This window comes from Coregonus clupeaformis, chromosome 18 (genome assembly GCF_020615455.1).
Source record: "Coregonus clupeaformis isolate EN_2021a chromosome 18, ASM2061545v1, whole genome shotgun sequence".
NCBI lineage: Eukaryota > Metazoa > Chordata > Actinopteri > Salmoniformes > Salmonidae > Coregonus > Coregonus clupeaformis.
In genome coordinates, this window is record NC_059209.1 from 55,379,164 (window position 1) to 55,393,010 (window position 13,847).

At 42.1% G+C, this 13,847-nt stretch overlaps 2 protein-coding genes across 4 annotated transcripts; both read right to left on the reverse strand.

The window, feature by feature from the left end:
* Positions 1-274: 274 nt before the first annotated feature.
* Positions 275-3,044, reverse strand: LOC121550550 (cytoplasmic tRNA 2-thiolation protein 1-like). Of its 3 annotated transcripts, none has more exons than XM_041862858.2 (3): positions 2,923-3,044; positions 2,064-2,564; positions 275-1,687 (listed from the first exon to the last, which is right to left on the reverse strand). In XM_041862858.2, exons 2-3 carry the CDS (start codon positions 2,557-2,559, stop codon positions 1,152-1,154), a joined length of 1,032 nt encoding a protein of 343 aa, XP_041718792.1. In that variant the 5' UTR covers positions 2,560-2,564; positions 2,923-3,044; the 3' UTR covers positions 275-1,151. The 3 variants fall into 3 exon arrangements, with proteins under 3 accessions (XP_041718792.1, XP_041718794.1, XP_041718791.2); XM_041862860.2 differs by lacking the exon at positions 2,923-3,044 and adding an exon at positions 2,823-2,878; XM_041862857.2 differs by lacking the exon at positions 2,923-3,044 and having other exon boundaries at positions 2,064-2,786.
* Positions 3,045-3,318: 274 nt separating this feature from the next.
* On the reverse strand, positions 3,319-5,070 carry LOC121551299 (beta-crystallin B2-like). Its single transcript, XM_041863873.1, has 5 exons — positions 4,981-5,070; positions 4,637-4,755; positions 4,094-4,226; positions 3,841-3,983; positions 3,319-3,663 (listed from the first exon to the last, which is right to left on the reverse strand). The coding sequence occupies exons 1-5, from the start codon at positions 5,041-5,043 to the stop codon at positions 3,486-3,488; spliced, it is 636 nt and encodes a 211-aa protein (XP_041719807.1). The 5' UTR covers positions 5,044-5,070; the 3' UTR covers positions 3,319-3,485.
* Between the last annotated feature and the right edge of the window lie 8,777 nt (positions 5,071-13,847).

A 13,847-nucleotide genomic window follows, 5' to 3' on the forward strand; every position in this document is an offset into this window, starting at 1 on the left:
CGGGTACTGGGGGCCTTGAATGTGTGCAAGACATCATGAAATCAACAGATTATCACGGTGTTTTGGAGTCCAATAATCAACCCAGTGTCCAAAAAATCTGTCTCTGTTAAAGGTTGTGGGTCTTCTAGAAGGACAACGACACCAAACACACATCAAAAGTACCCAGGAATGGTTCAAGAGATGCTGGACTGTTCAGGGACCAGTTTCCCAAAAGCATCTTATGGCTAAGTTCATCGCTAGAACCTTCGTAGGAGCATCGTTAAATCGCTGAGCTGTTTCCCAAAACCATCGTTATTAACGTTGCATTTAAACGCTCATAATCTAACGCCTGCCTCAGACCACTCGTAGAACCGCTAAGTGCGTTGTTAGATGCTTTCTTTGCCCTCCCGTTTTACACAGAGGATCTCTGCTAAACATTGAATCACATGGTTTATCCGCCTCTCTGTAACCACTGATAACTTCAAAACAAAGTTGACTACAAATACAAAGTTGCCAATGTCTTTGCAATTGATAAACAATCAACGTATAAAAAGACACTTCAAATTACAACCAAGATGACTAAGTTCCATCGCTATCGGGAAACCGGGCCCTGGATTGGCCTGCGAAAAGAAAAGATCTGAATCACATCCATAACCTATAGCGAGAGCTGAAAACAACAGTTGGTGGAGGGCACCCCTCAAACATTTAAGAATTAGAGCAGTTTGCTGCTGAACAGTGGGCCAAATTGCCAGTGGGAAGGTGCAGCAATCTCATTGATAGCTACAATAAGCATAGTTGGCAGTTATCTGGGCCGAGGGCAGTGAAACCATGTACTAGCTCCGGGGTGTCAATAATTTTGTCCATGCCATGTCTTTATTTTCTAAATTAAAATTGTAAACTTAAGTTTACAAAAATAAAATTGGTTCTGCAATGTTGAAAATCAAATAACAAGGTGTGGATATCTGTGTACACGACCAATAACATTGATTTGAGTGGCTGACAAGGGACACCTCTGGCTACTCTTTCATTAGAGGCAACGTAACATCTCTACTTCAATTCCAAGCTGAACCTTAAAAACAACTCCACATCTGGTTGTGTCATCTTGGGTCACTAATTTCAAAGTGTCACTTAACAGAAACAGTGGTGGTGATCCTGTTCTGCCTATTTGCCTCTCAGAAGTCCACAGCCTTGAGCTTCCTCTCCTCTACCTGGGTCAGAGGCTGCTGTGATAGGATCTTCTTGTGGAGGCGGTGGTGCTTTCCGATTCCTAGTCTGGGCAGGCCGCGGTTCAGACCCTCCAGCAGCACACAGGACTTACACAACGCCTGGCTGGAGATGTAGCCACAGCGGCTGCAGGTCCCCTGAACGGGCATCTTCACGCCCTCCCTCACTGACAGGTTCTCCCCAGAGTGGATGACGTCCATGATGGCGCTGGGCCGCACAGCCTCCAGGTCTTTCAGGAAGGTGCGGGCGTGGCCTCGGTAGGCGTTGGGGGAGTAGATGCACTCTGTGGAGAAGTAGTCCAGCTTCTTGAAATAGGCGTAGAGGACAATCTCCTTCTCGTAAGCATATTTGAGGGGCTTGCAGCGTGGCACCACCCCCTCGCCCTCGCTGGCTGTGCTGATGGCAGTGCAGCGACGCAGACGGGCGATGTCTCCTCGGAGGACGTTCATCAGAACTGTCTCTGCCACATCGTCAGCATTGTGACCTGAGAACAGAATCACACACAGGAACCGTGTTTAAAAATCAGTCCCTCCAGGAATTCGCCATTTTTTTGTGATAGTTGCAGGCCAAAATTCTTGATTTTGCTGAGGTATTGATTACATTTGCATGGCAATTTGAGCAAATTTTGTCTAATTTGTCACGAAAATGCGCTGACGAAGCGAAAAAAGTTTGTTGACATGTTGCTTGATCAAACCATTTTATGCTGTAAAAGTATAAAATGGTTGATTGGTTAAAATTGATTTTTGTAGTGCGGTGATCGAAGAATTGCAAAATCCTGGAGGGACTATTTAAAGTACACCTAATCTGAAATAAGAGATCAAATAAGCCTGATCAATAAGAATATGTTTCTTATATATTACCTGTACATATCTTATCAACCTTCAGCATCATGGCTCCCCTGTCCAGTGCCTGCCTTCGGAACACACCACAGAAAGTGCAATTGTTTTTCCGTCCGACCTGCTTCACAATGGCATCCATGGTCCAGCCATACAACTCCTCATAGGATACAATCTTCAGAGGCAGCTCATACTGCTGCTGGTTCCTCTTCACAGTCTCCAAGGAGTCGTCACGGTAACCTGTGATGCCCTCGTCCACTGACAGTAGCAGTAGTTTCAGGCCATAGTTATAGCGCTCATTTAGGACCTTCATGATGTGTGCCAGCACAGTGGAGTCCTTCCCACCCGAGGCACCAATGCCCACAGTTTCTCCATGTTTGAAGAGCTGCGCTGACACTATTGTCTGATGCACCTCCTCCTCAAAGGCCCAGAAGAAGCATTCTTTGCACAGGGAATGGGCCGTCTTTGGACGTTTCAGCACTGCACGCTTCTCAGCACAGCTGCTACAGAGGACTGGCATCTTGACTGTGGATGACAGGAGTTTGCTATATGAAGGCAATAGCATAAATGACCCCTTACAAGGTTGAAGTATTCATCTGTGTTATAAGAGTTATAGGATGTCAACAGACTAACGTTACTAGACAGCTAAGGGTTCTGCAGATAGACTGAAGTTTCTTCAGAATACTGGACAACCTGTGCAAATAACAGTTATCTCCTAGCTAGCAAGTTAGCTAAATATGCTAGCTAGCTAGCACTTACTTAAACTGTATTTAAACGCGTTACCAAACTCCAATTGAAAGTATGTAAAGTCTCGCCTACGACTATGTAGCAGTGGTCGTAGCTCTGTGTATCATGTCTAAACTTGCTGCTAATAGTATCTTACCGATGCTACTTCATGTTCTTCTTTCTTTTCCGGTGTTGTTATTCATGACAGGAAATTACGTCAATGTCAATGCTTGACGGGTAACCAATCACAGCATATTATAATAATAATGCACTATTTCCTCTAGTTACTGGATTCCTCTGTAGCATTCTGTTTCATATAATGATGAGGTTCTGATAGTATCTGCAGACTTTTAAAGGCCCCCTATGAAATTGGACCAAGTCACATATTCAGTTTTAAATTTGATACCATTACAATTATTCATCATCCAATCACTCTTCCACCTACATATTTTTGTCTGGAAAGCAATATATGCTGTTGTGGCTCAGTAATTGAAAGGTAAATTTTTTGTTCAGATAAACAATACAGGAGAACAAAGTTCAGTCACACAACCACTTGAAATGTAAGCAACAAGGATTTATTAGTTTGCTTTAAAGGATGGTGCTACGGAAACAATGGCAATAGGCATCAAAATGCAATTTTGAGTAGGTGAGGGGGGAGGGGTGTGTGAAGGCGCAGGGTTGCAGGGGTCAGGGCTTGGTGCAGGAAAGAGTCATATAAGCTTAGTTGGTGCCGGCGGCAGGGTGAAAAACTCCCCTCTGGTGCCACTGCATGTCTCGGATGCGCCTGACGGACTGGATCTGAGGGAACTGGGCACCAAACTCAGCACTGTCCTTGTATTCACCCTTCTCAAACAGGTACTGATAGCCTCTGTAGCCAGGATACTGGTACCCCACCCAACTGGTACACAACCAGCAGAGGTGTGAGATTCATGGAATGGGAGAGATTTTTTTTTAGAAAAGTATTTAAAGAAGAAAGCCATGGAGATAAGATCAATACATGTAATTAGGAGAAAATAGCAATATGATATGGTAATGTTGGGGCAGATATAACTCTGCTGTTGGCGGACAGACTCACGTGCCACTCTGAACTCTGACAGAGGAGACCTTCTCTTGGTATCCGTGTGCGTGGAAGCTGGGAACATCATCATCTATGATCTCGATCTTCTTCCCCGCAAAACTGGGGTTTTCATAAAGGACAATCTTGTGCTCCTGGCTGTCCTGTGAGGAGAATAGAAAACACACCATAAGAAACAGTCACAGAGAATCTACAAAATGGCTGAAGAAAATGGCTGATGTGTGTTGTAGTAACAAAGGGGGTGCTGTGTTACCACTTTAATGGGGCGGAATGCAAAGATGTTGTCGCTACGTCTGCTGTTGGTCCAGGAATCCCAGCGAGGATACTCCCCCTTCTCAAACACATACTGCTCCCCCTTACAGTTAGCCTGCTCGTATCCCACCCATCTGAGAAAGCACAGATGAGTCAAGATGAGGAGGGCACAAGGTGGTGGAGGGGGGGAAGGGGGGGAAGTGAAGGATGACAAAAACAAGATTAAAGGTGAATATACATACTGTGCCGTGTGCACAATGCAGTGACTATATTTGTGTTATGGAATGTTCTGGAAGTGTTTGTTTTCCTGTACAGAACCATTTTAATTTATCCAATCAGCAATCCCTTTTTTTCTATTGTTTGATAATCACACCATATCTACCCCTCCCTCCGACACACACACACACATACAAACAATCACACACCTCTATCTAACCCTCTTTGTTTTTGTCTCTTTCTATCTTTCTGGGTTTTTTTAACTCTTACTCATACTCCCTCTCTCTCTTTCCCTCTCTCTATCATACTATCTCTGAGCCACACTCACGGTCCACACAGCACCAGTATGGAGCCCACTTTCTCCACGTCTGCTTCCTGGAGGTCGTTACAGGGACCAGTCAGCTCATGGCAACGCCCCTGGAAGTTCTCCTGTTCATAGATGATCAACTGTGGAAGACAGGGAGAAACAAAATGTATGTTTAGGTCTCCTTGCTGTGCTCGGCCTGTCGGCATCTCAAGTTGTACAGGGAAATGATGTTGAATACTGCGTAACTTCTGCTTTGAAAAACCTTGCAGTGTGTCATTGTCCCTGATCCACCATGCCTTGCCCCACCATTACCCATCCCTCTTTCCTGCCCTCCTCTGCCTCTCCCTCCCCAATCTCCGCCTCACCTTGAAAGCACTGGTGCCTGGCTGCTGCTGCTTGGATGCAGGGTTCTGGTGGTCTGTGGCCATAGTGAACCGGATGGGTTATGATGAAACTGTACAGAGAACAACATAGTTTTACGGTCCAGTAGACTCATTACAAATGTTTATATTCCAATGGGTAGTTTGCAGTTTGATAGGATAGTGGCAAAAACATGAAATAATAGTGCCAGAAAATCTGCAGTTAAATTCTGCATGAAGCTGGTTCATGTATGTAAACAAAAGTCCCCTACTAAAAAAGATTCCAGCAAAAGCAGTTAAATTGAAACAGTCCTCATGTTAATCTATTTGTTTGTAAGTTAAATAGTTTAATGTATAATGTCAAAGAATTATGTTATCCCAACATTTAAATAAACTAATCTCAAAATTATGTTTGTTTTAAAAATCTAGACAAAGTTGGATCAAAATTATAACAAAATAAATTAATGTGGAGAGCGACGGACGTGAATCTCTTACCAGTACCTGTCTGTGCCAGTGTGTTTGTGATGGCATGCCGAGCTCAATATATACGGCGCGCTCAGGGGTGGAAACTCTGCCAACACTCCTCTGCATCCAAGCCACCCTCCAGATCAGCCTGCAATAGGCCGAGCAGACGGGACTGTAGGGTCACCGCTCTGCCTGGCCCCCCTTCTCACTCCCCCTCAAAGTTATTTCATTAGTTGTCAATTTCATCCAGCCGGTCATTGTTCGATATCCACATGATTCAGCACAATCAGTGCCAAGAGTCCCACACTTACAATGAGAGCTGCCTGTATGCCTGGACCACCAGAGAGGGAGAGAGTAAGAGGATGAGATAGAGAAGGGAGAGTGCCAAATTGATCGAAAGGGACTGATTTAACTTACAATATCTAGTATTTCAGTTTACTCTTCCATAGGAATAATGGTTAACATAATAACCAGTAATTGGGTCGTTATTGGCAATGATTTCTATTGGAGATAATTTACATTTTACATTTACATTTTAGTCATTTACAATTAGTGCATTCATCTTAAGATCGCTAGGTGAGACAACCACATATCACAGTCATAGCAAGTACACTGAACAAAAATATAAACGCAACATGCAACAATTTTAAAGATTATACTCAGTTAAAGTTCATATAAGGAAATCAGTCAATTGAAATGAATTAATTAGGCTCTAATCTATGGATTTCAAATGACTGGGAATACAGATATGCATCTGTTGGTCACAGATACCTTAAAAAAAAAAAAAGTAGGAGCGTGGATCAGAAAACCAGTCAGTATCTGGTGTGACCACCATTTGCCTCATGCAGCCCGACACATCTCCTTCGCATAGAGTTGATCAGGCTGTTGATTGTGGCCTGTGGAATGTTGTCCCACACCTCTTCAATGGCTGTGCGAAGTTGCTAGATATTGGCGGGAACTGGAACACGCTGTCGTACACGTCGATCCAGAGCATCCCAAACATGCTCAATGGGTGACATGTCTGGTGAGTATGCAGGCCATGGAAGAACTGGGACATTTTCAGCTTCCAGGAATTGTGTACAGAACCTTGCGACATAGGGCTGTGCATTATCATGCTGAAACGAGGTGATGGTGGCGGATGAATGGCACGACAATGGGCCTCAGGATCTCGTCACGATATCTCTGTGCATTCAAATTGCCGTTGATAAAATGCAATTGTGTGTTCGTTGTCCGTAGCTTATGCCTGCCCATACCATAACCCCACCGTCACCATGGGGCACTCTGTTCACAACGTTGACATCAGCAAACCGCTTACCCACACAACGCCATACTGCCATCTGCCCGGTACAGTTCAAACCAGGATTCATCCATGAAGAGCACATTTGCCCACTAAAGTCGGTTACGATGCCGAACTGCAGTCAGGTCAAGAACCTGGTGAGGACGACGAGCTAGCAGATGAGCTTCCCTGAGATGGTTTCTGACTGTGCAGAAATTATTCGGTTGTGCAAACCCACAGTTTCATCAGCTGTCCGGGAGGCTTGTCTCAGACCATCCCGCAGGTGAAGAAGCTGGATGTGGAGCTATTGGGCTGGCGTGGTTAAACGTGGTCTGCGGTTGTGAGGCCTGTTGGACATATTGCCAAATTCTCTAAAACGACATTGGAGGCAGCTTATGGTAGAGAAATTAACATTAAATTATCTGGCAACAGCTCTGATGGACATTCCTGCAATCAACATTCCAATTACACGCTCCCTGAAAACTTGAGACATCTGTGGTATTGTGTTGTGTGACAAAACTGCACATTTTAAAGTGGCCTTTTATTCTCCCCAGCATAAGGTGCACCTGTGTAATGATCATGCTGTTTAAACAGCTTGTTGATCTGCCACACCTGTCAGGTGGATTATCTTGGCAAAGGAGAAATGCTCACTAACATGGATGTAAACAAATTTGTGCACAAAATTTGAGAGAACTAAGCTTTTTGTGCGTATGGAAAATTTTTGGGATATTTTATTTCAGCTCATGAAACATGGTACCAACACTTTACATGTTGTGTTTATATTTTTGTTCAGTGTACATTTTCCCTCAAAAGTAGTTATCAGCAAAGTCAGTGCTAGTAGGAAAAGACCAGAGCGGACAGGATGGAGTGCTCAGGATTGGCAGTAGGGTTTGAGCATAGCCTGAAGGTAGGGAGGAGCAGTGCCCCTTGCTGCCTTGTAGTTAAGCACCATGGTCTTGTAGTGCATGTGAGCTTAGACTGGAAGCCAGCTGGGTGTGGGGAGAAGCTGAGTGACATGGGAAAACTTGGGAAGGTTGAACACCAGGTGGGCTGTGGCGTTCTAGATAAATTGCAGGGGTTTGATGGCACAAGCAGGGAGCCCAGCCAACAGAGAGTTGTAGTAGTCTTAATGGGAGATGACAAGTGCCTGGATTAGGACCTACACTGCTTCCTGTGTGAGGAAGGGTCGTACTCTACGGATGTAGTAAGAGCATGAACCTGCAGGAGCTAGTCACAGCATTGATGTTTGCGCGATAGAAAGCAGCTTTAGCAGCGGATACAGAGGAAGAGAAGGTATAGAGGAGGGAGTGGAAGGATTATAGGTCCTCCGGAAGTTTAGTTTTCCTCCATTTTCGCTCAGCTGCCAGCAGCCCTGTTCTGTGAGCTCACAGTGAGTCACTCACCACGGAGCGGGAGGGGAGGGTCGAGCAGGCCGGGAGGAACCCGGATAGTGAGAGTTGCAGGTTGAAATTGGGGTTAATCTTGTCCTGTAGGCAGAGCTGAGTGATTTCCACTAGATGGGCCAGCTGCAAACTCAAAATTATATATCGTAAAAATAGCATTTTGGTCTTCATGTAAGGTTAGCAGTGTGGCTAAGGTTAGGGGTTGGTTTAAAATCATGTTTTATGACTTTGTGGCTGTGCCAGCTAGTGACTACCCTGCAGAGCTGCCTCCAGTACATCAGTCATCCCAATAAATGCCAACCTACCGTGTATTTTACCAATACAATGGTCAGTGAAGTGGACATACTCCGTATTCATATCCCGAAAGAAATAAAGGAATTTACTCCAACAAATGTTAACAGAAAGTTTGCAAAAATAGATAAGATCTTGCTACCATGGAAAGGTAAATACCTGTATATTTGTGAAAAAATGACCCTGATTAATTCTTTAGTCATATCCATCCCAGTTGAGCTATTTACTTATTGCCCTGCCTACGCCGAATGATGTGTCTTTTACATTATTTGAGCAAAGTATATTTCACTTTATTTGGAACGGCAAGCCAGACAAAATAAAACGTGCTTATTTATATAATTAATATGAGTTCGGGGGGCTAAAATTCATAAATATTAAAGCGTTAAACCTATCACTAAAAGCATCAGTCATACAAAAGTTATACTTAAACCCAAACTGGTTCTCCAGTAGATAAGTAAAAATGGTTCATCCCTTGTTCAACAATTGCCTTTTTCCCTTTATCCAGATTACAACCTCTCACCCCTTTTTCAAAATATTGCCCTTTCTAAAACAAGCCATCCAAACCTGGTTGCAATTTCAGTTTCGTCCTCCAGAAAAGACAGAACAAATATTACAACAAATAATATGGTTAAATTCAAATATACTAATTGATAAAAAAATATATTTATGGGAAAAATGTTAAAATTAATTATCTTTGTTAATGATATTATGAATAGGAAAGGTGGAGTTATGTCACATGTGCAGTTAACAGACATCGGTTATATGGAAATGTTTGCTCTATCCGAAATTACAACCAACTGATTACAAGAATACCGCAAAAATGGAGGAGGCACGTGGAAGGGGGAGAAGGTAGGAATCTTGTTTGTTTGCCCTTTATTAAAGACCAAAATTGGCTAAATAAATACAAATATCAGTTTTACTTGAGGACCAAAATGTTGAACGCGGCGCCATACAGGTTGCAAAATAGTTGGGAAGATATGTTTGATGTGCCGACTCCGTGGTATATGGTTTACAATGCTTGCTTCAAAACTTTGTTTTCAATTTAAATGATTATACAAAATTCTTGCCACAAACATAATGTTATGTTTATGAGGCATACAAACATCTCAACTCTGCAGATTTTGCTATGAAGAGAAAGCGTCATTAGATCACTTATTTTGGTATTGCTTCTACATAGCTTGTTTCTGGCCACAGGTTCAGGAATGGCTGAAAAATCAACAACATTTATCTAAAATTAACCCTACAAATAGCACTGTTGGGAGATTTGGAAAACCATAGTCAATCAATCAACAATATAATAATAATTTTAGTAAAAATATTCATATTTAACTTACAATCTGTAGATACTATGCGATTAGACAGCTTCAGAATTTATGTGAAACAGCACAGTTGAAAAATATATGACACATGGAAATCATAAGAGGGCAGTTTACGGAGATAGGTGGGATGGACTGAGAGTAGCTGAGGGGTGGGTTTAAAAGCTCATGTTCTTTAATAGTTATGATGACTGAACACGATGTATAATGTATAAGTACTATCTATCTAGATGTAATGTATATAAAAATATCAAATTACTTTATTCTTGCTATTTAACTACTGTAAAAAAAAAAAGGGCCATGTATGTAAAATGTGTGTAGAATGTACATTTAACAACTAAAGAAAAAGCTGCAAAAACAACCTGCATTAGTCAAAGGATGCGGAAAAGGAGGAGAGTAGGTTCGAAGCGTCAGTAGACAGAAAGGAGAAGGATTTAGCGGAAGGGAGAGATAATATGATAGAAGAGGAGAGAGTAGTGGGAGAGAGAGAGCGAAGATTACGACGGATTGCGACGACGCATGACCATCATTTAATGTAAGTGCAAGCAAGGCATACTATAACAGTTAGCCTATTATTGCCAAAGATGGAAGCTTTCAGTTCCAGAGGTCATCTGTACCAAGCTGACAAGCCAGCTTTCTCCAGTTGGCAGGAGAAGAGCAGAGTTGCACACCAATGTGAGCTGTCAACAAGAGGGTTTAGTGTTTCACTGGTTGGATGCAGTCACTGGAGGAAATTGCACTTGTTGAATGTAGATATTACTGTAAATTGGTAGAAATAAATATAGTTGGTAGAGTATTTATAGTTGGTTGGAGGTAATGAATGTGGCACAGTGGGAAACTGGAGCAGGGTTGGAGAAATCAGAGGGAGACCTAGTACTGCAACCTGGTCTCAGTGCATTTCATATTATTCTGTACGTAAATCCGAGATATTCCATTTAGTATGATATGTTAGGTTTCGAATGGTATGTATTCATTTGTGGATGTCCATGAACCATTTTGTATGATATGTTATGAATTACAATTCGTATTATACAGGTAAAAGTCAGTAAATTAGAATATTTTGAAAAACTTGATTTATTTCAGTAATTGCATTCAAAAGGTGTAACTTGTACATTATATTTATTCATTGCACACAGACTGATGCATTCAAATGTTTATTTCATTTAATTTTGATGATTTGAAGTGGCAACAAATGAAAATCCAAAATTCCGTGTGTCACAAAATTAGAATATTGTGTAAGGGTTACATTTTGAAGACACCTGGTGCCACAAACTAATCAGCTGATTAACTCAAAACACCTGCAAAGGGCTTTAAATGGTCTCTCAGTCCAGTTCTGAAGCCTACACAAACATGGGGAAGACTTCAGATTTGACAGCTGTCCAAAAGGCGACCATCGACACATTGCACAAGGAGGGAAAGACACAAAGGTTATTGCAGAAGAGGCTGGCTGTTCTCAGAGCTCTGTGTCCAAACACATTAATAGAGAGGCAAAGGGAAGGAAAAACTGTGGTCAGAAAAAGTGTACAAGCGATAGGGATCACCGCGCCCTAGTCAAGATTGTGAAAAAAACCCATTCAAAAATGTGGGGGAGATTCACAAGGAGTGGACAGCTGCTGGAGTCAGGGCTTCAAGATCCACCACCAAGAGACGCTTGAAAGACATGGGTTTCAACTGCCGCATACCTCGTGTCAAGCCACTGTTGACCAAGAAACAGCGCGAAAAGCGTCTCACCTGGGAAAAAAAAAAAAAAAGAGCTGGACTGCTGCTGAGTGGTCTAAAGTCATGTTTTCTGACGAAAGCAAATTTTGCATTTCCTTTGGAAATCGAGGTCCCAGAGTCTGGAGGAAGACAGGAGAGGCACAGGATCCACGTTGCCTGAAGTCTAGTGTAAAGTTTCCACCATCAGTGATGGTTTGGGGTGCCATGTCATCTGCTGGTGTCGGTCCACTCTGTTTCCTGAGATCCAGGGTCAACGCAGCCGTCTACCAGCAAGTTTTAGAGCACTTCATGCTTCCTGCTGCTGACCTGCTCTATGGAGATGGAGATTTCAGGTTCCAACAGGACTTGGCGCCTGCACACAGCGCAAAATCTACCCGTGCCTGGTTTACAGACCATGGTATTTCTGTTCTAAATTGGCCAGCCAACTCCCCTGACCTTAGCCCCATAGAAAATCTGTGGGGTATTGTGAAAAGGAAGATGCAGAATGCCAGACCCAACAACGCAGAAGAGTTGAAGGCCACTATCAGAGCAACCTGGGCTCTCATAACACCTGAGCAGTGCCAGAAACTCATCGACTCCATGCCACGCCGCATTAATGCAGTAATTGAGGCAAAAGGAGCTCCAACCAAGTATTGAGTATTGTACATGCTCATATTTTTCATTTTCATACTTTTCAGTTGGCCAACATTTCTAAAAAATCCATTTTTTGTATTAGCCTTAAGTAATATTCTAATTTTGTGACACACGGAATTTTGGATTTTCATTTGTTGCCACTTCAAATCATCAAAATTAAATGAAATAAACATTTGAATGCATCAGTCTGTGTGCAATGAATAAATATAATGTACAAGTTACACCTTTTGAATGCAATTACTGAAATAAATCAAGTTTTTCAAAATATTCTAATTTACTGACTTTTACCTGTATATTATGAATGTGTAAAACGTACAATATGTTAAACAAATGTAAAGCGTACAATTCTAGCAAGGTATGTAGGTGGCTAACGTTAGCTAGCTGGTTAATGTTAGCTAGGCTAGGGGTTAGGGTTAGGGGTTAGGGTTAAGTTTATGAGTTAGGTTAAAGGGTTACTCTTATGTAACTATACCAAATGTAACATATCATACCTCTGTAGCTCAGCTGGTAGAGCACGGCGCTTGTAACGCCAGGGTAGTGGGTTCAATCCCCGGGACCACCCATACACAAAAATGTATGCACGCATGACTGTAAGTTGCTTTGGATAAAAGCGTCTGCTAAATGGCATATGATTATTATTATTTAATTTTAGCATCGCAGATTTATATTTACTATGTTACATCTAGTATATGAGACCAGGCTGAGTGCACAGGTGGAACTTGTGCAGTGCTGTGAATAGAATCAAATGCATTGCAGTGCACTGGATAAACTTGGCTTAGGGTAAGGATTTGTGTGGTTGTGTCAACATGCACATGTTGGAATGGGGAAATTAATAGAGCAGAATGAGATGTAGTTTATTGAATAGTAAAAATATTGGCACTCAAAGGTATTTACACAACCCTAGGCCTGTATGGGCTGAATCCAAGATGGAGATCCTTGACATTGACCACCTACCTAAACCATTGCCCCGTCTCTATCTTCACCTGGAATACACTTTCTGATCATTATTATCTTGAGTTAGCCTTGAAATACATCCACAGGTACACCTCCAATTCACTCAAATTATGTCAATTAGCCTATCAGAAGCTTCTAAAGCAATGACATCATTTTCTCGAATTTTCCACGCTGTTTAAAGGCACAGTCAACTTAGTGTATGTACACTTCTGACCCACTGGAATTGTGATACAGTGAATTATAAGTGAAATAATCTGTCTGTAAACAATTGTTTGAAAAATTACTTGTCATGCACAAAGTAGATGTCCTAACTGACTTGGCAAAACTATGGTTTGTTAACAAGAAATGTGTGGAGTGGTTGAAAAAACAAGTTTTAATGACTCCAACCTAAGTGTATGTAAACTTCCGACTTCAACTGTATATGACAAATATTTACAGTATTTACATATTCTTGCATAATTATACTGTATAGTAGCACAGGCCCACAATGTTGTTATTGTAGTGTGTCATCACAAAACTATTATGGGATTTCTTTGAAACCTGAACATTTCACCATGATGACCATCAATACTCTCACAATAAATGTTTATTTTTATACTGTATCAGTCAAGTTCTGCTTCCATCTCAGAGAGCAGAAGAGCACATTGATGCAGACCTCACCTGAGCCAGGTACAGAGAATGAGAAGAATGACCTACCTATGGCACTGAGGGGCTGGTCTACCCTCTATGAGTAGAGGCCTCTATTCATACCCAGTGCGCATACATCTGTCCCTGTCAAGTGTTTGACCATGATAGGACAATACCCATGTTTGATTG

Excerpts from the sequence above, each read along its gene's own strand:
- LOC121550550 (XM_041862857.2), bottom strand. The coding sequence starts at position 2,604 with ATGCTATTGCCTTCATATAGCAAACTCCTGTCATCCACAGTCAAGATG. Across the intron at positions 1,688-2,063 it reads GGTTGATAAGATATGTACAG|GTCACAATGCTGACGATGTG; the intron begins GTAATATATAAG and ends TTCTGTTCTCAG.
- LOC121551299 (XM_041863873.1), bottom strand. The coding sequence starts at position 5,043 with ATGGCCACAGACCACCAGAACCCTGCATCCAAGCAGCAGCAGCCAGGC. Across the intron at positions 4,227-4,636 it reads ATACTGGTGCTGTGTGGACC|ATGGGTGGGATACGAGCAGG; the intron begins GTGAGTGTGGCT and ends GTGCTTTCTCAG. Across the intron at positions 3,664-3,840 it reads GTCAGAGTTCAGAGTGGCAC|TTGGGTGGGGTACCAGTATC; the intron begins GTGAGTCTGTCC and ends GTTGTGTACCAG.